The 23,094-nt window shown below is 46.5% G+C and overlaps 3 protein-coding genes across 3 annotated transcripts; 1 reads left to right on the top strand and 2 right to left on the bottom strand.

The window, feature by feature from the left end:
- The first annotated feature begins 342 nt into the window (after window positions 1-342).
- Window positions 343-1,579, top strand: LOC127330646 (uncharacterized). Its single transcript, XM_051356786.2, has 2 exons — window positions 343-1,168; window positions 1,259-1,579. The coding sequence occupies exons 1-2, from the start codon at window positions 582-584 to the stop codon at window positions 1,392-1,394; spliced, it is 723 nt and encodes a 240-aa protein (XP_051212746.1). The 5' UTR covers window positions 343-581; the 3' UTR covers window positions 1,395-1,579.
- Window positions 1,580-2,634: 1,055 nt separating this feature from the next.
- Window positions 2,635-9,546, bottom strand: LOC127336024 (uncharacterized). Its single transcript, XM_051362768.2, has 5 exons — window positions 8,646-9,546; window positions 6,628-7,375; window positions 6,390-6,543; window positions 6,197-6,259; window positions 2,635-3,004 (listed from the first exon to the last, which is right to left on the bottom strand). Exons 1-5 carry the CDS (start codon window positions 9,520-9,522, stop codon window positions 2,855-2,857), a joined length of 1,992 nt encoding a protein of 663 aa, XP_051218728.1. The 5' UTR covers window positions 9,523-9,546; the 3' UTR covers window positions 2,635-2,854.
- A 6,808-nt stretch (window positions 9,547-16,354) lies between these two features.
- Window positions 16,355-16,693, bottom strand: LOC139835857 (auxin-responsive protein SAUR71-like). Its single transcript, XM_071825740.1, has one exon. It carries the CDS (start codon window positions 16,691-16,693, stop codon window positions 16,355-16,357), a length of 339 nt encoding a protein of 112 aa, XP_071681841.1.
- Window positions 16,694-23,094: the final 6,401 nt, after the last annotated feature.

The raw sequence follows: 23,094 nt of genomic DNA on the forward strand, positions 1-23,094 counted from the left end.
GTCGAGAACAAATTGGACTAGCGGTGCCCTTTGGCATCTGTGGTCGATCGGGCTTTGATCGAGGAAAGTTCCCAGCAGGTTAAAAACGCACGTTTTGATAGTGGTGTCTGAACCAAGTACGTGCAACACATTCCATGTGTGCTGCTGCTGGACTGCTGGTCTACACTGGCCACTGGGCACTGGAGAAAGGTCGCCGTTTATTCGGGCATGCAAGATAGCCGGATTCACAGTTGCCACGTCAAAGCTCGCACGTGGTTGCCGACTTGGTGGGCGCAAATGAAATGAACGGCACCAGAAGAGTATGTATGCGTTTCCATGTCCGTCCGGCAGTGCGGGCGTGAAGCTTAATTCAGAACTTCTCCTCCACTTTGCCACCCGCCTGCGTTCGGGCCAGATCGGATCGGGCCGTGCAGCCTGCATGCTCGATATAGTACTACACAGTATATATATATATGTACGACCATGAAGCCCTGCATGGCTGACACCTATCGGTAGTTCAACTATAGACCTCCGACGACCTCGCCGCCGGTCGGCCACATCGAGCAGTTCAGCAGCACTAGTGCAGCAAGGAAGCTTCGGTCATGGTGCTGGTGCGCCAAGCCGTTAGCAACGACGACGCGGGGCCGGCCCACCGCCACACGACGTCGACGAGGCGCAAGTCCTCCGTGTGGAGGGACTTCGACTACGTAGACGCTGCCGGAGCGAGTGCCATGGCGACGTGCAAGAGGTGCGGTAGCACGTTCCAAGCCAGCTCTAAGAAGCACGGGACCTCGGCCCTGCGGCGGCACGCCGGAAGCACCTGCTGCGCCAAGCGGGCCGACCAACGGGCTTCCCAACGGGCAGGGGCATGTCTTCCGGCTGGTGCCGCCGCCAACGACGACGACAAACAGGCGCCATGTCTTCCGGCGGCGGCGGCGGCGCCTGCTCCTGACGACGACCTCGAATGGCGGGCGATGGTAAAGTCGATCGATGATCTCCATAAACATCCAGGGTACGACGCCTTCCTCTTCTCCAGGGAGGAGCAACAAGATGGCGGCCTCCCTACTACAGGTTCGCCCTTCAACGACGGAGATCACCACCGCTCTTCCCCCAGCTACGGAGAGCATACGCACATGCCCCAGGCACAGAGCTCATCGTCCGTGCGCTTCTTCCAGAAGAAAAGAGAGAGGCAAGCTAGTCCATCTTCTCGACTAGCTCAAGTATTTGTTTACTTAATCGCTCTATGTTGGTAACCATTTCTAACTGTAAACACATGCAGGTCTGCCAATTCGGCTTCGCATCAAGGAGAGACAACGGACAAGAACCATTCTTCTCTCGTAAACACGGACTGGGCATCCACCGTGCACGATTCTATGGTCTACAACGATTTCACTTTTGGAGATGCCTATGATTGATGGGATCATAGTACTCCGTATACTGGTTCAGATAGCTAGCTAGGGTGTTTTTTAGTTACTTTGTTCAATCAGTTTACCTTGGTTTTCTTCTTCAGTCAACACGCATAGGTCACTAGCTGCAGGAAAGGGTAGGTGGAGCAATCATGTGTAACATACCAATATTTGCGCCATATATAAATATATGATCTCCCTCTTTTTTCAAGGGTGCAAAGCTAGCTATCTCTATTGTGTTTGAGCATATGTTGCAAGCATTTTTTTTTCTTCATGGTGGCATTAAACTTGGGGTTGATCACCACATGTCAGTAACAAAGGGTGTCACAAACAATCATATCCCCAAGAACCTGCCAAATAATCAAATTTAAAAAATGAAAAAACATAAAAAAAAGAAAATCGCATGGTTCTGGTTTGGCACTCTTTTTTATCACGGAACTACGGAAGACAACAAATCTCAACCAATGCAGTGGTTCCAACTCAGTGCGTAGCAAATTTCCGTAACCATTTTCCGTAACTCTAGCATTTTCGAGTTTTTATTCGTAGCAATTTTCATCTCGTTCAATGACGCTCTCAGCGTCAGCAACACGTGGCGGAATATTCAGCTGTTATTCTGACAGCAGGAATATTTAAGTTAGGGGTAAATCTATTATCTATAGTTGTACCCCACAATAAAGGAGCCAATAAACAACTGCGCAGTCCCTTCTCCTAGGAAAGTCTTCGTTTCATCGCAAAGAAAAATGAAACAACCACGTGCGGTTTCTCCTGAATTCTCCTTGCACTTTCTGTTGAAAAATCGCACCTCCGGAATTCGCAGTTTCCACACGGTAAGACGATATTTGGACTTACGTACACCTATACGAACCTTCTCCCCGAAAACTACTGCTGTACTTCAAGTCCGGTAGTCCCAAGATACGAACTTTCCTTTGTCACTTTCGTCGTCTCCCTCTCACGCAGCACTATTTACATGGAACGCTCTCCTTTTCTTTCTTTGTTGACAGTTTTCTTCCGCCGGAATTTCACGGTGGCTGCTAATCAGGACGGTGCCACATAGTTAAACTGAGAGCTCTACGATACCTGCCGATTATGTGCCTACAAAAGAGTTAACATGAAAACTGGCATATATATTATGATAAAGATGCACGCTACTTATATCTACGAGTTCAGAACTGGCATCTCAGCGGCCCAGAGTTTGCCTTGAACAAGCACGCACATAAATCCTCCCTACAGTGGAATGCAAGCACACAACAAGCACAGCAACAGTTTACACAACGAGTCGCTCAAAATCACATCGATAATTCAGAATAGCAGCCGTAACTTACTGTGTCTGTTTATATATCCACAGAGTAAAACATGCAACCGTAATCTAGTCTCTTATATCAGATGAAATGCACATGACGAAGTCCAACCATCTAATTACAGTGAAATCTTCTCTATCGTCAAAACTACCACCAAAACCACTTTTTGTTTCATCGCTTTCTTTTGGCTGCTGAGCTCCGTTTGGCTGTGGAACTGGCTTTGCGTTTGCCTGCTGCCACAGAACCACGTTTAGCTCCAGCAGAACCTTCCTTCTTAACTGCACCTTTCTTCTTGAACTTGCGAAATCCCTTGCCACTTTCCTGTAAGGAACATGTAGTTAGATAGCAGTACCACAATGCAGTAAAAGTGAATAAGGTTTTTCGATGATTGATTTGTTTAAGTAATGATCTCTAGGAAAACCACCAATTTTATCACTTGCAGAAAATATTCTAGGATTGATTTAAGTTATGGCCTCTGAGAAATGGCTTTCTACCAACAAAGCATGGACATGATCATGTCAAGTTCCTTTGAGCATTCCTAACTGATCTCAAATAACACACACCACTATAGGTGCATCTATATGGTTCTACTGGATCTGAAGCAAGCTAAATTCTAACCTTCCTTAGCAAAGAGAGCAATCTGGCACAAGTCTTTCGTCCATATTAAAGACCGTATGTGGCAAGGGATTCAAGGGTGGCATGAAAGGTTTCTCTCGCATGCTGGGAAAGAAATTATGATAAGCTATTCCCACCTTTATTGTGTTGTGTTTTGATTTGACAAACACTGCGTTATCAGATGAGCACCTTAACTGGGAGATACTTGTGGAGCCAACGAGAGTAGACAAAGAATATTGGCTCAGAAGGGGGGAAAATGACAAACTAAAGAGGGGGTCTGGGGTTCCAAGTGATCTACAGTTTCAACATTGCTTTGTTGAGCCGGTAAGGATGGCGGATTCTGCATAATCTAGAGTCCCAATGTGCAAGGATCCTGGCAGCAAAATGCTTTCCACATGGTAGGTTATTGGAAGCACGGGAGGAGACAGGTATGTCCTATAATTGGAGGAGCATATTCAAATGGGTTCAGGCGTTCAGCTGGTTCGGAAGGGCTTGATCTGGCGTATCAGGGATGGAGAGAAGGTGGATGCATGGAGTTATCCATGGCTGCTGAAAGGCACTGCCAGATTCGCTTCTACTCCTCAAGGAGAAAAAAACCCAATTAGCGGTGAAAGACCTTTTCCTCCTGAGGTCTACTTCTTGGAATGCAGAGCTAATGCAAAACCTATTCAATGAAGTGGATGCTAAATGCATCCTGGCTATTCCCACTCATTGGGACTTTGGGAGTATCAGAATACGCCAGCGTGGCATTATGATAAAAGGGGGATCTTCTCTGACAAATCAGCTTACAAGGTGTTTACCAATAATAGGAAGCTGAAAAGTAACAAAGGAATCCCAAGCTCGGTTGATAGCAACCAAGGGGAGAAAGTTCTATTGTGTTGTTTGGAAAATGCCGGCGCCTAGCAAGGTGAAACACTTTATTTTCCCAGTGGTCAAAGGGCCTAATGATTTGGTGATGTTTGAGGATGATCCTTTGGGACAAAAAAGAAATGTTTTAATTAATTCTCCAAGCAAAGTGGCTGGCATTAGTGTCCTGGCAAAGAGATCGAAGGGCACTGGGGAGGATGATGAACAAGCGTCTGATGTTGATAAACTGGCGGCGGCTGAGGTCCAGCCCCGCCTGGACCATTGAGTTGTATATGCTATAACTGTCGGGGGCTTGGGAACCATCCGTCAGTTAGAGAGCTTCGCAATGCTGTGAAGCGGGAAGCGCCCACTCTTCTCTACGTGATGGAAACGAAGATCGAAGGTAAAAGAGTAGAAAAGTTGGCGAACTCTCTAGGTTTTGGAGGGAGTTTTGCAGTTCATAGTGATGGGCTCAGCGGTGGCATTGGGCTGTTTTGGCAGACAGATGTGGTAGTTGAACTGAAAAGCTTCAACTTAAATCATATTGATGTGTTGATCAAGGCTATGGGAAATGATGAGAAAACCTGGCGCTTCACAGGTTTCTATGGAGAACCAAGGAGGGAAAACAGATATTTAAGTAGGACGCTCCTAAAGCGGCTAGCTCATTCACTTGAATACCCGTGGTTGTGTGCAGGTGATTTCAATGAAACAATGTTCGCAAGTGAGCACTTCAGTATTACGGATCGTCCAGAGTCTCAGTTGCAGGCGTTTCGGGAATGCTTGGAAGATTGCAATTTGACTGATCTTGCCTGGTCAGGGACCTCAGGGTTACCTTTCACATGGGATAATAGGCAGCCAGATGCATCAAATGTGAAGGCAAGACTGGATCGTGGTTTTGGCAATGATGCCTTATATGAGAGCTTTATTGTGTCAAGAACCCAGCATTTAAGCATGGTGGAGTAAGACCATTGTTCCATCCTTATTCGGATGAAAAGAAAAGACCAATCTAGTGAGAATAAAGGCAAGCGGACCTTTAGATATGAGAATGTGTGGCCCTGATACTAAGACCACTTCTACGCCAAGCACAAACTAGAAATGGCGGCCTCCAGATGAGGGGCATATAGAAGTCAATATGGATGGCTCTGATGTGCCAGAGGGGAATTCGGAAGTTGGGATGCACTTCTCAAAGATAGCAATGGAAGGGTTCTCGCATCAAGTGCAGGGCGACTGGACAACATTCAGAGTGCTTTACAAGCTGAAGCGGAAACTGTCCGGTGTTCTAAGGACTGATGTTTCCCTAGGGATCCGAAGCTGTCATCTGTCCAAAGCTGTGATATGGAGATGGATTCACTAGCGCCGAAATCCTCTATTGAGTGCAATGCTGAAGACCGGTCACCACAGAGCATGATTCTGAGGGAGATCAAGGAGCTTTTGACTAATGAATGCTCATTGAAGTGATGTACTGTCTTCAGATTTGTTATTCCTTAGCTTATTCCATTGCTGCAGCAGGGCATCTTAGATCTGACGAACCTGATCTGCTGATGAACGGTTTAATACCAGGTGTAACAGTTGTGGTGGTAAACCTCTCGGCTTCGCTCGCTGGTTAATGCAAAAGTATGCATATATCCAAAAGAAAAAATAACACTAGCTTTGCTAAGCTAGTTTCTTCAATGCTCATATCACATAACTGCCCAAAAATCCTTGCTTGGAAAGGAGAGCTAAAACAGATGTTCACTGGCAGCAAGGGAGCAAAAGGAACTCTGGATAGCTTCAATCAAAAGTTGAGAAGAAAGCTGATCTCCATTAAAAATGCATTTTCAGCTTATAATATAGGGTAAAGGAACCAAACAAGCAAGCCCAGCCGCATTGGGTAGCAGCAAGGCAGCAAGACTGAGTTATATTTACTAGCTTACCTGGGTTAAGCTACCTATAGAGATCCAAGAGACCCCCTAGTAACTGTCGGATATTAAGGTTTCCATATATGGGCACAGATAAAAACCAGGAGAAAGTAAATGCATCTTTGCTATTATTCAAAATGGATAAGCCTTTCACCTTCTTATACTGTCGATAGGCATCACGGCCACTTAACTCCTGTCCATTCTTGGAAACATAAACCTGCAACAAAAATTCAGTTAAGTAAAATGATTGCACAGTGCACACAACTAATAAGAAGTGAAAAAAAGTCATATTCTGTCAAAACTTAGAAATAATTAACTGGAACACTAAAATAAATGTTTGCATTTACCTTCCTGCCATTGTCCCCGGTAAACCAATGACCAGAGCCAGACTGAGTTCCACCAGCATGTACCCTTCTTTTGCCAAAATCTGTTGGGATAGATGTTGTTCTATTAGGGGTCACCCACCGACCATTAGCATCACCACTCTGGCCAAACTGGCCGCTATTTTAAGAAAGAAGTAAAGTAACAGTCATTAGCAGAGGAGATTGCCAAAAAGAATAATGTAATGATTATGATAGCTGTTACCTGTAGTTCAGATTCTCTTCTACACCGTACTCATTTCCCTGGGAAGTTCCTGCCCCAATGGGAACAAAATGCTGCAATCTTTCCCGGACCAGCTTCTGTACCATTTGATCATGATGGAAGAAGTAATGCATGGCAGGAGGATGGCTGTCAGTCAGATTCTCTTCTAGTACACCTCGACTAGAACTGCTCTGATGCTGGAAATTTTCCCCAATTTCACCAACAGAGTTGTAGGGTCTAGGAACTTTGGAACCAGAAAAACTGTTGACTTCTTTATGCTGAGACGGCCTTGAGTTTTGCACAGATTTGAAATACTCACTGCAGAAGTCATCAAGGGCTGGTGTTGCCCAACTGTCATTCATGTTATCTTTGCTCTTCTGCACAACACTGCTCCCTTCAGATTTGCTGTTTTGCTGCAAAGTAGGCTTCTTCTGCACATACTTGTGAATGGACTCTTGTCTCTTTTTAATAGGACTTGCAGGCTTATTTGCTTTATTTCGATTCTTGTTATCATCTGAATCAGTGTCCGAATCAAGAAAATGGATTTTCCTCAGTGGACTTATTGTTATCTTAGGAAGCAGCTTCTTCGTGCAGCTTTCTTCTAAAGGTTTGGAAACAACAGATTTTGACGATGGTGTAAATTTTGCTATATTTGATTTCCTTGCTAATTGGGTCGTCAATACACTCTGGCTCAGCAACGAAAATTTTGAATTGCTAGAAGTCCTGCAGCTACCAACTGATGGTGGCATGCCTGCAGGTAAAGAAGATAAGTTCATCTACACAAAGAAATGCAGAAGATTCTAAAAAAAATGCATAGGACCAACTCTGTTGTATATTTTGTCAATGCACAAATAAACAAACAGAGAGCTGGAGGTAAAGGATTATGAAGGATAATATATGTCTAAAATGTAAAAATATCAAAAGTTCTATAAAATCAGAAATCAAGAACTTTAGTTAGTTCAGGTGCCCTAAAAAGCTGAATATCCCAAGATAAGAAGGAAGTACTAGTATTATTTTTTAATACTCATTAAGGTCTACCAACTTATTGCACTTATATAGTTATATTCAACTGAAGGTGCAAATATGTCCAATTTTCATATTGGTATTTTATGAATGAGAAGGTGTCATGTTTGCTTAAGTGCTAGTTCGGATGCTCAATGGCTACATATTCACTTTATTTTGATATGATCCCCTATTTCCATTTAACAGCATACATACTTGCATAATGGTTACTTTCTGCATGTGGTACATTTGGAAGTGTTCTGTTTGATTTCTTGCAGTTCACAGATCTGTCCATCAACCACTGACGGACTGACCTGAAGATTTCAACTTATAATGGCAACAGCAAACTGTCAATTGTTCCTCTATGTAGAGATGTATCCGTGTAAAAATATGAAAGGCTTAGGAATCAAGCAGAGGATTGTACTTCTAATGTGTCCACATCTGTGTAGCCCTGATGGACTGACTGTATTTCTAGATGCAGAGCAAGTTCTAAGCCTTAGGTTGATGTTATAAATTAGGTGTCATATCTAATTGATCAATAAGAACTATGGTACGACAGCTGCTTGTTATGTGGGCAGCAACAGCTTTGTTCAGATGTGCGCACCAGCAGCAGCGAGGCATATGTGGCCATGTGGGCAGGTGGACTCCTCGTATTAGCATGCCTGATTAGCGGTAGCGGGCTGCCGCAGAATGCCAACTTAACCTGTGGGACTGTGCGGGCATAAGCGGGCAAGCAGTCACACCTGCATCCTTATGTACTACCTCTACAAAGACACCAAGTTTCCACACGATTGCGCAAATAACGTCAACATTTCCAGTGTACATTCCAGTTTTTTCACATACTAGATTGCATAACGAATCAACTTTGCATGTTTCTACAGAAGATATCAAGAAATAGGTTCAGTAATCGACGCAGGCATGTGGAGGTTTTAGATTGCAGTGGAATGATGAGTAACAGGCACCTTCAAGTAAGAGATCTGAACAGAAATTGCAGAAATAAGGACCAGCTTTTCCCTCACCTTGTGGTGACTCCTCATCAGTGGAACATTCGATCTCATCCTCCTCACTCCCAATAGCCGCCCGAGCTGCCTTCCATGGAGATGCTTCCGGGACCAGGGGCGCTCGTGCACTAGGAGGAGGAGGAGGAGGCGCCATGGGCCGTGGCGCAGGACCCCTCCGCAACCTCTTCAATCGAGTCGTCTCCGGTTGCACAGGCGCGGGGTCTGGGTGTAGGGCCTCGCCTCGTGCTCGATCTGGCCGTTGGCCGCCGGCGAGAAGGAACTCATCAACCTCGTCGTCAAGGCAGGAGAGATCTGAGGGTGCCGCCTGGGGTCGCGCTTGCTCGTGGCACCGCCTGGGAGCAGGAGCAACGAAGTCGTCGTCCTCGTCGTCGTCGTCGAAGACGAGGGAGAACGAGGGTGCGTCGGGCGCCTCGTAGCGCCGCGGCTGCTCCTCCTGGCGGCCTCCGGCGGGGAGGTGGGGCTCGCCTGGGCCGCCGCCGTCGTCGTCGTCGTCGTCGAAGCCGAGGGAGAACGAGGGTGGGTCTGGCGCCTCGTAACGCCGCGGCTGCTCCTCCCGGCGCCCTTCAGAGGGGATCTGGGGCTCGTCCCCGCCGCCGTCTTCATCTTCGTCGTCGTCGTCGAAGCCGAGGGAGAAGGAGGGGGCGTCGGGCGCCTCGTAGCGCCGCGCCAGCCCCACCGAGCGGCCTCCAGCGGGTAACCGTGGCTCGTCGACGCATCCCCCGTCGTCCTCGAAATCTATGCCGAGAGAGAAGGACGGCGCGTCGGGCGCCGCGTACCCTCGCGCCTGCCCACGCGGGTCGCTTACGGCGGTGGCGGCGGGAGGCGGGTCGTCGAAGTCGATACCGAGGGAGAATGAAGGGGCCGTGAAGTCCATGGAGACGGCGGCGGAGCGGGGTGGCGCGCGAGGTGGGCGGTGGCGATGGCGCCGGTGATGCTAGGGTTAGGCGATTTGGGGAGGAGATGGGATTTGGGGGAATTTGGGGGAATGGAAGGGAGAGGAGGTCTGGTTTGACGTTTCCGAGCTGGGGAGGATGCGTGATAGCCGCACGATGAAGATCTGGTGGTGGGAAGACGTCCTCATAGCGGTACTCATTGGCGGGAGAGTTTTGTTTTGTAAATTCGGTGGAGGGAAATCGTGGAAATTCTAACGGACTCGTGTAGTCGTGTTTGCCTTGATTTTTGGTGCTAACATTTCGTGAACCTACTATGTGTTCCTTCTGTAATACACATAGTGAGATGCTTGTTGATGCGATTTTGGCATGAATCCTATGCTTCTTCCATTGGACGGTGAAGATTTGCTGTCAACAGCATGATATGTTCTATCCGCAAAAAAAAAAAACAGCATGATATGTTCTGCAGGCACGTAAAAAAAACAGCATGATATGTTCTGCAGGCACGCAAGAAAAATCACAGAGGAACAGCCATGTTTTTTTTTTTGAGGGAAAGCCATGCGGCATGCTTTATTGATTCTCAAATATAGTTACATCGTTTATAAGCTTAGAAAATAAAAAACTAGGGGGATCATCATCCCAAAAACAATTCAAACGCTGAGTAAAACTATGCCTAGCTATCTCATGCGCCACTTCATTGGCCTCCCTATTACAATGCTCAAACCTGATTTCTCTAAAACTTGTAGAAATAATTTTACAATCATCAAAAATCGCTGTTGATGAAGTTGCAGAGAAACCACCCTCATTCATAGTATCAATAACTTGAGAATTGTCTGATTGAATTATAACCTTGTTGCAACCTAAGTGTTGAGCCAGACTTAGGCTTCCCTCACCGCATAAGCTTCCGCCATAAAGGAATCAACAATAAACGGTAGTTCCTTACAGTTGGCAGCTATAAACTTTCCAAGATAATCTCTAGCAACAACACCCATACTCCCACGTCTTTGATCAATATCATACGCAGCGTCAACATTAAGTTTTATCATACCTTCTGGTGGCCGAGTCCACGACTGTTTCTTCCTCTCCACTAGGATTTTCCTCGCTCTCCAGTAGTTTAGAGCCAAAACCCCAATTGACATAGAACTTCGATGTACTGTTTGTAAAACCTCTCCGTGAGTGAATTGTCTCCTTTCCCACCAAATATACCAAGATCCTGTAAGGATGAGCTCCGCCATTCCAATTTCATGTAGGGAAGAGCATGTTCCAAACTTCAGTATCATATGCTCCAAAACCAATGACCCCGATCTATCCAGCAGGGCGTCTTGTATCTTCCCCAAAATCCCCAAACCTTGCCAGATTTGATTGGCTCGCGTGCACGTAAATAAGGTGTGGAGGATGTCTTCACAGTGTATATGACATATAGGACATTGGCTGCTAGTAGCCACATGCCTATTCGCTAGAACTCCTAGACACGGGATCAGACCATGAAGAACCCTCCAACCAAAAAATTTAATCTTCGCCGGTACTTGAAGGCGCCATAATCTTTTCCAAACATCACTCCCATGTGCTCCACCAATATCCATAGTATTTGGATTATGTCGACCGAATTGATACTCCCATTCCGCATGATACGCAGATCTAACAGTGAACAAACCAGTTTTGGTTAAGTGCCAGGCCACAAAGTCCTGCATACCCAAAGGTGCAATCGGTATCTCAAGGATTCGATTTGCATCTATACTCCAGAAATTCTCTCGGATGAGTTCTTCATCCCACCAGCCTGTCACAGGGTTTATGAGATCTGAAACTTTGCTCAACAAAATACCTCCTCTTGGTGTATAAACCTTCCTGGTAGGGCTTGTTGGAACAACCATATTTTACTAGAGTAGCTAAACTAGGGGTGGAACAAGTAAAAAAAACACCACCAACCATGGTTTTAAATAGCCAGCTATAGCCTTTCAGGAGACCTGCCGCTGCGGCTATGTCCTTTGTAGGCTAAATGAGAAAAAACCGCTAATAGCCGGCTATAGCCTAATTTAGCCCCTGTTTAGCCTCTAATTTAGCCGCTAAACCTCCTGTATTTTGAATTTATCTTCTCTTTTATTTTTTATTTCTTGTTTTCCGAATTTGCATTCAGTATAATTAGATAAAACTTGTGAGTTGAATATCTGAATACTTGTTTGCCTTGAATAGTTAAATAAGTTGTATCACGAATCGTATTTGAGTCATATTTTCCTCTTCTTTTGGTAAGATATGACAAAAATATTTCAATTTTTTGAAAAAAGGCTAAATGAAATAGCTCGCTATAACCCAGCTATAGCCTTTTATAGCCTCTAAAAAAATTGCGGCTAAATGAGATAGCCGGCTATTTTAAACTATGCCACCAACGGTGTTTTACACCACCTACGTTGGCACTAATTTTAGATTTTACACCATCAGTTCTTTTTGTCAAAACTCGGATGGTGTAAAATACACCACCAAGTGCTCTATCGGGTGGTGTATATTTGGATGACACTACAAGAAAAGTTGCCATGGCCGACGAAGTTGAAGTCGCGCCGTGGTTGCCGATGTACCATGGCCGATGATTTTGGGTCTGTCCGTTGTGCATGTCAAAACATTTTTTTCTCGTTTTTGAGGCCACCTAGCCCGACGAAAACGGCCAAAACGTTGCGTATGGTGGTCCGGGACGTGGTGCATCTCGAATTCTCGGGTTCGCCGGCCGAGTCAACGCAAATCTGCACCGCCGAGGGATGTAGGGCCCAGATGGCAGCCTCTCTGTCATTGTTTTTTTTCTCGATCGCGCCATCTCGTTCAACGCTCTCCGATCGAGCCGTTTACGATGCAGGATCATGGGTCAAGCATGTCATCCTCTATGAACCAAAATTCTTTCTATTCTTGGATTTTTTTTGACCCCCTGATTTCTGGCTACTTCCTTTTTCTTTTGATCCCTTGCCGCCTTGGAAACGTTGAGACCGCTGCTGCTAATTGGGACCCGCATGTCATCCTCTATGTACTATAAAACTTTCTTTTCTTGGATTTTTTGTGGCACCTCATATTTGGTCACTTGCCTTTTTCTTTCGATCTCCTGCCGCCTCTCAAACGGTGATACCGCTGCTGCTAAATGGGACCCGCATGTCATCCTCTATGTACTATAAAACTTTCTTTTCTTGGATTTTTTTTGGCACCTCATATTTGGTCACTTACCTTTTTTCTTTCGATCCCCTGCCGCCTTTCAAACGGTGAGACCGCTGCTGCTAAATGGGACCCGCATGTCATCCTCTATGTACTATAAAACTTTCTTTTCTTGGATTTTTTTTGGCACCTCATATTTGGTCACTTACCTTTTTCTTTCGATCCCCTGCCGCCTCTCAAACGGTGAGACCGCTGCTGATAAATGGGACCCGCATGTCATCCTCTATGTACTATAAAACTTTCTTTTCTTGAATTATTTTTGGATCCTGATATTTGGTCACTTGCCTTTTCTTTCTATCCCGTGCAGTCTCTCAAACGGTGATACCGCTGCTGCTAAATGGGACCCGCATGTCATCCTCTATGTACAATCAAGTTTCTTTTCTTGAATTATTTTTGGATCCTGATATTTGGTCACTTGCCTTTTTCTTTCGATCTCATGCCACGTTTGAAACGTTTAGGAACCTGCAGGCTCATGGGACCCTCATGTCATCCTCTATGTACTATAAAAGTTCATTTTCTTGGTTTTTTTTCACCCTCTGATTTTTTGCTATTTCCTTTTTTTTTGATCCCCTGCCGCCTTTGAAATGTTGAGGACTCTGCTGGCTCATAGGTCCCACATGTCAGCCTGTATGAACGATAAAACTTTCCTTTCTTGGAGTTTTTTTTACCCCCTAATTTCTGGCTACTTTCTTTTTTCTTTTGATCTCAAGCCGCATTTGAAACGTTGGGACCGCTGCTGCAAAATGGGACCCGCATGTCATTCTCTATGTACAATAAAGTTTCTTTTCTTCGATTATCTTTGTCTCCTGATATTTTGTCCCTTGCCTTTTTCTTTCGATCTCATGCCGCCTTTCAAACGTTGAGTAAGCTGCTGGCTCATGGGTCTCGCATGTCATCCTCTACGAACAATAAAAGTTTCCTTTCTTGGAGTTATTTTTGACCTCTAATTTCTGGCTATTTGCCTTTTTTCTTTTGATCTCCTGCCCCCTTTGAAACGATGAGGACGCTGTTGGTAGGTCGGTCCCACATGTCATCCTCTGTGAACAATAAAAGTTTCCTTTGATGGATTTATTTTGAATCCCTAATTAATTTCGGGATATTTCCTTTTTTTTCTTTGATCCCCTGCCGCCTTGGAATCGTTGAGGATGCTGCTGCCTCATGGGTCCCGCATGTCATCCTCTCAGAACGGTAAATGTTTCTTTTCTTGGATTTTGTTTACCAAATGATTTTTGGCTAATTTTTTCTTTCGATTTCCTGCCGCCTTTAAAGCGCATATTATGCCGGCATATAAACACCAACAAAACGGACTGGCCCACTTACTTATTGGGCCAGCCCACTTGCTTTAAGGTGGACCCCACCCACTACTGGGCCGGCCCATTAACAGGAAAGTGGGCCCCACAAGCTTATTGGGCCGGCCCGCTAACTCGTCGGGCTAGCCCACCTGATTTACCGTGGACCCCACATACTAATTGGGCCGGCCCACTAACTTGTTGGGCCAGACCAAAAGCTTTTGTGGTAGACCCCACACACTAAATGGGTCGGCCCTTTAACAGGATAGTGGGACCCACCAGCCTTTTTGGCCCGGCCCACCATCTTGTTGGGCCGGCCCACTTGCTATATGGTGGACCCCACATACTAAATGGGCCGGCACTTTAACAGGAAAGTGGGACCCACCTGTGTTTTTGGCCCGGCCCACTATCTTCTTGGGCTGGCCCACTTGCTATATGGTGGACCCCACATACTAAATGGGCCGGCCCATTAACAGGAAAGTGGGACCCACCTGTGTTTTTGGCTCGGCCCACTGGCTTGTTGGGCCAGCCCATTTGATCTATTGTGGACCCCACGTACTAAATGGGCCGGCCCGATAGCAGGAAAGTGGGACCCACATGCTAATTGGGCCGGCCCAATAACTTCTTGGGCCGGCCCACTTGCTTTAAGGTGGACCCCACTTTGTAAATGGGCCAGCCCGATAACAGGAAAGTGGGCCCCACATTTCTTGTGGGCCGGCCCTTTTGCCTGTTGACCGGTTAAACGAGTCCATTCGGGCCGACCCACATGCTTAGTGGGCCGGCCCATTAAAATTTTGACCAGTCAACCTGAGAGGTTAGGCCCGGCCCACGTAACTAATGGATCAGCCCAGCTATATAGTTGACCGGTCAAACTAAGTCAGCTGGCCCGGCCCGCAAACTTAATGGGCCGGCCCGCTTAAGACGTGGCAGGCCTCGTGTGGGCCTACCATCTACCACGGGGTTTAGCCGGTTAACGCCGTTAATCGCGCTTAACGGCGTCGCCACGTATCAGTTTGCATGACGTCAGCAGTCAACGGGCTCCCGGAAACACTTCTGCAACGGTCCGATTTTCCGTGGCGGAAGGGCGCCCAAGCGCGACGGACCGAAAAAAACGTGATAGGACTTTGCCTGACGCAGTTTCGACAACAGAACCCATATCGTCGGGTTAGGCCCATAGGCGACGAAAAATACCTCTTAGCGGACAATTTTGGGACGTTGTCTATCAGAACTTTTCTTGTAGTGTGATGTATATTTCAGATTTGCAAATATATGGATGAAACTCAATGAGAGTGGATTTTGTACTTAGACGCATGGGTGTGGTTGTGTTCTGAACCGTCATTTATTTCTTGAGATTCTCACTCACCTTGGTAGATGAAAAGAATCCTTTCTGAACCGTCGATTTATTTTTTGAGATTCCCGCTCGCCTTGGTAGATGAAAAGATTCATTTCTCTCTCCTCGTTTTATCCAAATATCAAAACAAAACGAATGGTGGCCGAAACACCCACACTCATGCATGTAAGTACAAAAATATTTTTCCTAATGATTTGAAAACACAAATAAAATCTAAATATGCTAAATATTACACTACACGGATAGTTTATCATTATTAGTTTAGGGCCGACGGGCGGAGGACGGGAGGAGGGCCGACGGAGGGCAGTTAGCCTAGTGAGTCGGGGAGGGGGGCCAACGGGCGGCGGGCGACGCGGAGCAAGGCCAAAGGCGGAGGGAGGCGCGGCGGTGGGAGGCCGAAATCGTGGCTGCGGCCTAAGGGGAAGTCGTGGCCAGATGCCAGGCAGAGGGCGCGTGCCCGACCCCGACGAGGTGCGGCGGGCCTCGGCAGGCGGCGGAGATGTCGGTGGGTGGCGGGGAAGCGATTGCGGCGTATGGCGGCAAGATGCGAGGCCAACGGGCATGCTAGGGAGGGAGGCATTAAATGGCAAAATTGACGGTTGGACTTGAAACCGAATTTTACACCACCTCTTCAAGTGGTGCAAATATACACCACAGGTACACCAGGTGTATAATTTGGGGCCACCTTTTTTTAGACCTACGCCATCAAATCTAGCTGTTTTTTTTTTTACCAAAGTGGCGTATATGACAGTTTTTCACAACTACACCATCTGATCAAGATGCTCTGTATTGGTGATTTTACACATCTATCTGATCCTCTAAGATTAACCGAATGCAATGAACTCAAATCGTTCTTACTACGACGATACTACATCTTGATGTGAACCCATTCACAGATTACCAATAGAGCTGTGCCTAGTCCATCCAATACATATATTATCACCAAACCAAAAGAAGCGTCTGATGTAACTATGCAGATCAAAGTTTTCATCTGGATTTGCTGTGGACGGTAACCATCATCTGGTGGAACTGCGGTGCGTCGCAGGGGATCCTGAGCACGCCCTGCTGGCCGTACCCGAACTGCTGCGCAGCCATCTCCAGCAACCCCTCCATGCACGGCTCCTTGAGCATGGCGACGTGCACCAGGACCCTCTCTTCCGCCGCGCCGCCGTGGCCCTCGTCGCCGTCGCCGACCAGCAGTATCGGAAGGTACCCCTTCGGGATCTTCCCGCCGTCGCTTGCGCCGGCGAGGACGACGTACGGCCGGTTCTTCTCCACTGCGGATGCTTCGGCGGTGTCCTTCCTTCGCCAGGCAGCCAGAGCCATTTGCTGTTGGTTTGATCTGTGTATCGCCTAGCTACGAGACGAACGGCAAGCAGGTTTATTGGCCTGGTGATGGTCGATGGTGTGATGTCTTGGTGAGTGGCGATGCTCAATCGAGGCATGCGATCGATGCTTTTATAGTGTGAGATTACAGATTAGAGGAGACAATTAGGAGGTGGTCTCGGAAGCGCCATGGCCGCCCAGAGGAGCTTGGAACAGGGTTCGGATTAATTAAGAAACGTGGACTAGGTAACAAGGTGTGGGTGATGGCGACTGCGTACGTAGACGATGGGGTCTGAATGTCTGATCGTGGCATCAAGGCACAAAGAGTCCGTGTCAAGAAAGACAGGGTAGACTGTAGAGTACCAGAGTACGGGCTAATTTGCGGAGTCAGCACGATTTTGCTTTGTAAAACTGGTGCGAGCTACACGTACGGATTACAGTACGATCACACACGGCCAACTCCGTGCTGCCTTTTTTTTATTTTTTTGCTAATTTGATTTGATTTGAGGGGCGAATCATGGAAATTTGAACGGGCTCGTGTAGTCGTGTGCCTCTTGACTCTTCTTCATTTTGCTAAATTTTCGTGTGAACTTGTTATGTGTTATACATTGTTGTTCTAGAGTTTCAATGATATAAAAATCGCCAAAGCAGACAGAGTTAGCAATGGGGTGGCACATGTGTTGGTGCATTTAGGTATATCGGATTTTAGTGGTGTCTTGTGTGATGCAGCCCCTGCCTGTGCGCGGGAGTTGATCGCGGATGATTGTAAGCATATTGTGTAATTCTCAGGGCAGCAAGTTTCTTACGCACGGTACCTAAGGAGACTGAAGGTTTTTAACGAGACAGCTTGCTGCTCTTATTTATATTGATCATCCTTCAGAAAAAGAAAATGATGTCTATGGTGTTGTTGCGCTCTTAATGTAGGTTTTTAATGCACAAGTCGAGATGCTTGATGATGCGATTTTGGCGTGAATTGTACCCGTTTCCTCAATTCCAGGTAACTATGAAAACCAACTCAACCATAATTTACTAACAAAAATAGAGGCCACTCTTAATGCAGGTTGTTCTCTCACATTTGTCGGGGCTTTTGAAGTTTGGAAATTCATTTTTGATCTAGTGGTGCATATACTACTCCACCGGGAAAAAGTACATTTTAAAATGCTAAAAATCTAAATAAAAATTTCCTGAGTACATCTCGATATTATATGTGCGCATGCAAAGTTTCAAGGAAACGATATATTTTGTGCCTTGTGTAAAAAAAGTCTCGTGAAGAGTTTTTTAGCGTTGAATTTTGTCTTTTTACATAACACACAAAAAATGTCGGATTTTTGTGAAACCACTTTGCAAACACATAGAACATTGTGACGTTTGTATGACATTTTTTTGTCAGAATTTTTTTACATTTCGAAATACATTTAAACCTCAAAAATCAGGAGCAAAACGCCTAAAAACAACAGAAGAGGTTCAAGGCGTGGGTGGTGGTCTCCCCAACATCCACTCCCTCTCCCCCGACAATACAACGGCGCAGCGGCGTGTGTGCTTCCTCTTCCTCCCTTTGGATCATAGTGTTTCTCTAAGAAAGGTGTCTTGGCCGCATCCGTGTTTGTCGCTGCTCTGGCTTCCGGTCATCGGCAAGGTTGTTGTTACTTCTCCAACTTTAGACCGGCGATGTGGCTGCGCCTTGGCGCCGGACTCCCTCGGCGGCGGCCTCGGTCGGTCTAGATCGTCCTATCACCGAGGCACAAGGCTCCAATTTTGGATCCTAGGCCAACGGGCCTTCTAAATGGGTGTGGCCGGAAAAAACTTGGTCTCAAGAGGTGATACTTTTGATGAAGGTTCTGCCCCCGTGGGCAACGTCTCCTTGTTCGAGGTGTTGTCGTTGTGTTCTCCTCTCTATGTCCTAGTGCTTCGGATAAACCCTAGAACCAACATCCCTAAAATGGACGATGTCGACAACACGGCGTGTTTCCTTCTTGTGGGCATCATTTTGAAGTTGGATCCGGCCAGAGGGACTAGTGGCCCATTTAGATGCTCATCGACGGTGTGTGCAACACCGACTATAAGAATGTGAGAGGACAAAGCTACGCGGAAAGGTTTTGGTAATCGCCTCTTGTGCAACATGTCCGCAGGTTCACTGTTGTCTGTTTGTGGTGTAGATTCATAGCTGTGGCGACAGGGCCTTGCGGCTACATTGACATGCGACAGGTAGATCTCCTCGGTTAGTCTTGGCAGCGCCAACTTTTTATAGTTCTACATCATGGCCCACCCTTGGATCCAAGGTTGCGTTGTGCGTTCTCGGTAGTTGTTTGTGTTGTAGAAACCGGACATGGTTACCCTTAATTGAAGATTAGTGCACTTAAGGTGATCTAAAAAAATATGCAGTTGAGTACATGTAACCTCAGCATCATTGTATACTTACTTATGTATAGCTAGAGGGACCACGATGACGCTTGTATTCTTCCCCGATTGTGTGTCTGTGTAACGTTTTTGTTGTGTGTTGGTTTGGCCGGTCGTGTTTGTACGATTTTCGTCTAGTTTTTCATCAATTAACTAGGTAATTGTCTAATTAATTAATTAAGTTTGCTTTAGCTCCATTCGAGAGAAAAAAATCGAGAGGAATCTCTCTTGTTAAAATATATACTTTACATCTTAATGTCCACCCATTCACATGTAAACCATTTGACTTCGTGCAAAAGCGGATCAAATATTCGAATGAGCACTATCTCTCACTATCCTGTACTACACACTTTCACCGACTAATATAATTGAGCTGGGCCTTGGCTTTCTAACGCTCCAGTACATGTACAAGATCAGGAAACCAAAAGAACCGTCTGATGCTGATGCAGTCATGTAGCGCTATGCAGATCAAAGCTCATCTGGATTTGCTGTGGACGCTAACCATCATCTGGTGGAACTGCCGCGCGTCACAGAGGATCCTGAGCACGCCCTGTTGGCCGTACCCGAACTGCTGCGCGGCCATCTCCAGCAACCCCTCCATACACGGCTCCTTGAGCATGGCGACGTGCACCAGGACCCTCTCCTCCGTGCATCCCTCGTCGCCGTCGCCGACCAACACTATCGGAACGTACCCCTTCGGGATCCTCTCGCCGTCGCTGGTACCGGCGAGGACGAAGTACCTGCTCTGGACGGCGGCTTCCGCCGTGCTGTTCTTCCTCCTCCTCCAGGCAGCTAGAGCCATTGTTGCTGAATTTGTGTGCCGTGTAGCTAGCTAGTATTGCGATGTTATGGTGTGGCCCTGTGGCTTGATGATAGTCGGTAATGTGTCCTGGTGAGTGGCGATATTGCTCAATCGAGGCATGCGATCTATGCTTTTATAGTTTGAGATCAGATGAGCTACTAATTAGGAGGTGGTTTGGGAGACCGGAGACGCCATGCCGGCCAAGAGGAGATTGGGGAATGAGTTCACGTTAATTAAGAAACGTGGACTATGTGACAAGGTGGGCTGATGGTGACTAGGTACGAGGACAATGAGGTCTGATCGTTGCATTAGGGCTCACAAAGGGTCACTTTCAAGAAAAAACAGGGCAGAGTACTAGAGTACAGGGTAATCTGCAGGGTCATTGTCAACAACAACAAAAAATTCAGAGTACTAGAGTACGGGGTGATTTGCGGAGTCATCGTGATTTGGATTTTTATAAAAGGGTAGAAAGCTTTAAATATATACAGTATCACGCATGACCAACTCCGGTTGGACTCCTCTCAAAAAGAAAACTTCGGCTGGAGTGGAAAATTGCACGTACCACTTACTATTGTTGTCTAATTTATTACACAAACTACCCATTTTATCTATCTTTTAGGCTCTTGGTCTGATGATCCTAGATGGCCTCCGTGGATGGGCTTTTGGCAGTACCTACCTCTAGGCAGTTGGGCTGGCCTTTCTTGGTCCCAAGAGGCGATACTTTCAATGAAGGTTGGGCCTAGTTTTGTCGGGCCAATGAGGGCGGCCCTCATGTGCAACATATGCTAGGGGTATTGTCGTTGCATACTCGTCTTCATGACCTAGTGCTTCAAGGAAATCCTAGATTCGTCATACCTAGAATGGAAGATGTTAACATCGTGGCGTTTTCCCCTCTTGAGGCATCATATTGAAGCTATATGCGACCAGAGAGACTAATGATACACGCAGGTGGTCACCAATGGTGCGTGCAACATCGGTTATGAAGAGAAGTTATCAAGAAGATTAGACTTGGGCCACCCGGGCATATCACGGCGGGCGGTGATCGGTGGTACTCTGGTTAGGCGAGTCTCACAAAGAGGAGAAAGCGAGAGGGCCATAGGGTGATGAGTCACCGGGATGCGAACACACGAGCTACCCAGCTTCGGAAACCTCGCGACGATGGCAAGGCCCTACTGCTGCTTGTATGGAATTATTTACGCAACGAGTGTGGGATTATAATGAGTTGAGTTATTCCTCAAGGGCTCCCAATATCCGGCTTATGAGAGGGTGTATGCTTTGATCAAGATCCTAAAAGAATGGCAAAAAAGTTATGATCTGATACCTTCGATCCGAATTGTTGATTGTAGTATTGTAAGCTTTTTTTCCCTAGAAGATCTAGGTTTAATCGAACCTTTGGAAGCACTACTAAAGTGATGTGAAGAAAATATCTACAAGACTTGCTAGTTTATTTTATCTTACGTTTACCGGATGTTTCTAATTTATTTTGTTTGGTGTTTTGTTCAATGTATGAAGAAAGACCATGGTCAAGGATCCTCCTGCAGCTATGCATATATATAAATAAAATACAATATTATGTACTTATTAAAATAGTAATAAGAGATTTATGAGCACCACATTTGGAAAATCAGAAGTGACAATAGCCTCTTAATCCAACCATTATTTCCGCAACCGTGAGTAACAATAATTATTAAGTAAAATATACCAAAGCATTAAGATAGATGATTGTGCCGTTTATGCCAAGCAAACCACTAAACGTGTACCTTTACTTTTTTTTCCTTTATGTAAGAAAATCTCTCTTGTTAAGACATACATCTTAACTTGATGTGCACCCATTCATGTATATAAACTAATTGACTTTGTACACAAGAGGATCAAATGATCAAATGAGCATCCCCTACAAAAATTAAATGAAATGAGCACTAATGTACTACTCGTTTTCACTAACTAATATTTGAGCTGGGCCATGGCTTTGTAACACTCCAGTACGTATGCATATCACCGAGCACAAGATCAGGAAACAGAAAGAACCGTCTGATAGATGCAGCTATGCAGATCAAAGTTTATGATCTGGATTTGCCGTGGACGCTAACCATCATCTGGTGGAACTGCCGCGCGTCGCAGGGGATCCTAAGAACGCCCTGCTGGCCGTACCCGAATTGCTGCGCTGCCATCTCCAGCAGCCCCTCCATGCACGGCTCCTTGAGCATGGCGACGTGCACCAGGACCCTCTCCTCCGCGCATCCCTCGTCGCCGACCAGCACTATCGGAACGTACCCCTTCGGTGTCCTCCTGCCTTCGACGGCACCGGCGAGGACGAAGTACCGGCTCTGGACGGCGGCCTCTGTCGTCGTGCTGTTCTTGCTTCTCCAGGCGGCCAGAGCCATTGTTGCTGAATCTGTGTGCCGCGTAAGCTAGCTAGCTAGTGTGGTGAGGTTTCTGGTTGGGGCTTGAGGATGGTCGGTCGTGTGATGTCCTGGTGTTTGAGTGATGAACTGGTGATGCTTAAGGGCGGCATGCGATCGATGCTTTTATAGGGTGAAATTTAGAGGGGTTAATTAGGCGCCGACGGTTTGGGAAAGAACAAGCACCCGAGAAGAGGAGTTTGGAAAAGGGTTCAGATCAACAGACGTGGACTATGCGACAGGACGTGGTGATGGTGACTAGGTACGTGGACCGACGTTGGGGTCTGATTCTGATCCCGGCATTAGAGGCTAGTCAAAATCCTTCGCAAAGGGTCCCTATCAGGAAATATAGGGTAGAGTCCTAGAGTACGGGTTAATTTGCGGGTCAGCACGACTTCATAATTTCTAAAGAATGGGGGAGAGTCTTAGGTACGTATTGCAGTACGATCGCGCACGGCCAGAAGCCCACAACACTCAAATCTCTCCTCTCCTGCCAAAAGCCGCAAGAGCTTTCGCCAATGGCAACTACGTGTCGGATGTCAATTTCATACCTTCCGTACTGAATCCTGCATGCCACATTCTTGTTTTTCTTGGCATGTGCTTATGTGCACCTCCATCAAATAACTGTATTTAGTTAGCTCATTTATCTTATCTAAGAGCATGTCCAGTCGACCCCCCACCCCCAACGGCTATGGGGGGTGCGGGCGGAAACAGCGCCCCCCCCACGCAAAGTTAATCTTGGGCCGGGATGACATTTTTTTCCGCCGGCACCCCAGGCGGATCCCAACCAACCGGGGGCC

The sequence above is a fragment of the Lolium perenne genome, chromosome 2 (genome assembly GCF_019359855.2).
Source record: "Lolium perenne isolate Kyuss_39 chromosome 2, Kyuss_2.0, whole genome shotgun sequence".
Taxonomy (NCBI): domain Eukaryota; kingdom Viridiplantae; phylum Streptophyta; class Magnoliopsida; order Poales; family Poaceae; genus Lolium; species Lolium perenne.

What these genes read in the sequence shown, in the direction of transcription:
- LOC139835857 (XM_071825740.1), bottom strand. Translation starts at nt 16,693, where the DNA reads ATGGCTCTGGCTGCCTGGCGAAGGAAGGACACCGCCGAAGCATCCGCA.
- LOC127330646 (XM_051356786.2), top strand. Translation starts at nt 582, where the DNA reads ATGGTGCTGGTGCGCCAAGCCGTTAGCAACGACGACGCGGGGCCGGCC. An exon ending in TTCCAGAAGAAAAGAGAGAG is followed by an intron (nt 1,169 to 1,258) that starts GCAAGCTAGTCC and finishes AAACACATGCAG; the next exon opens with GTCTGCCAATTCGGCTTCGC.
- LOC127336024 (XM_051362768.2), bottom strand. Translation starts at nt 9,522, where the DNA reads ATGGACTTCACGGCCCCTTCATTCTCCCTCGGTATCGACTTCGACGAC. An exon ending in TGATGAGGAGTCACCACAAG is followed by an intron (nt 7,376 to 8,645) that starts GTGAGGGAAAAG and finishes CTTTACCTGCAG; the next exon opens with GCATGCCACCATCAGTTGGT. An exon ending in CCGGGGACAATGGCAGGAAG is followed by an intron (nt 6,260 to 6,389) that starts GTAAATGCAAAC and finishes TTTTTGTTGCAG; the next exon opens with GTTTATGTTTCCAAGAATGG.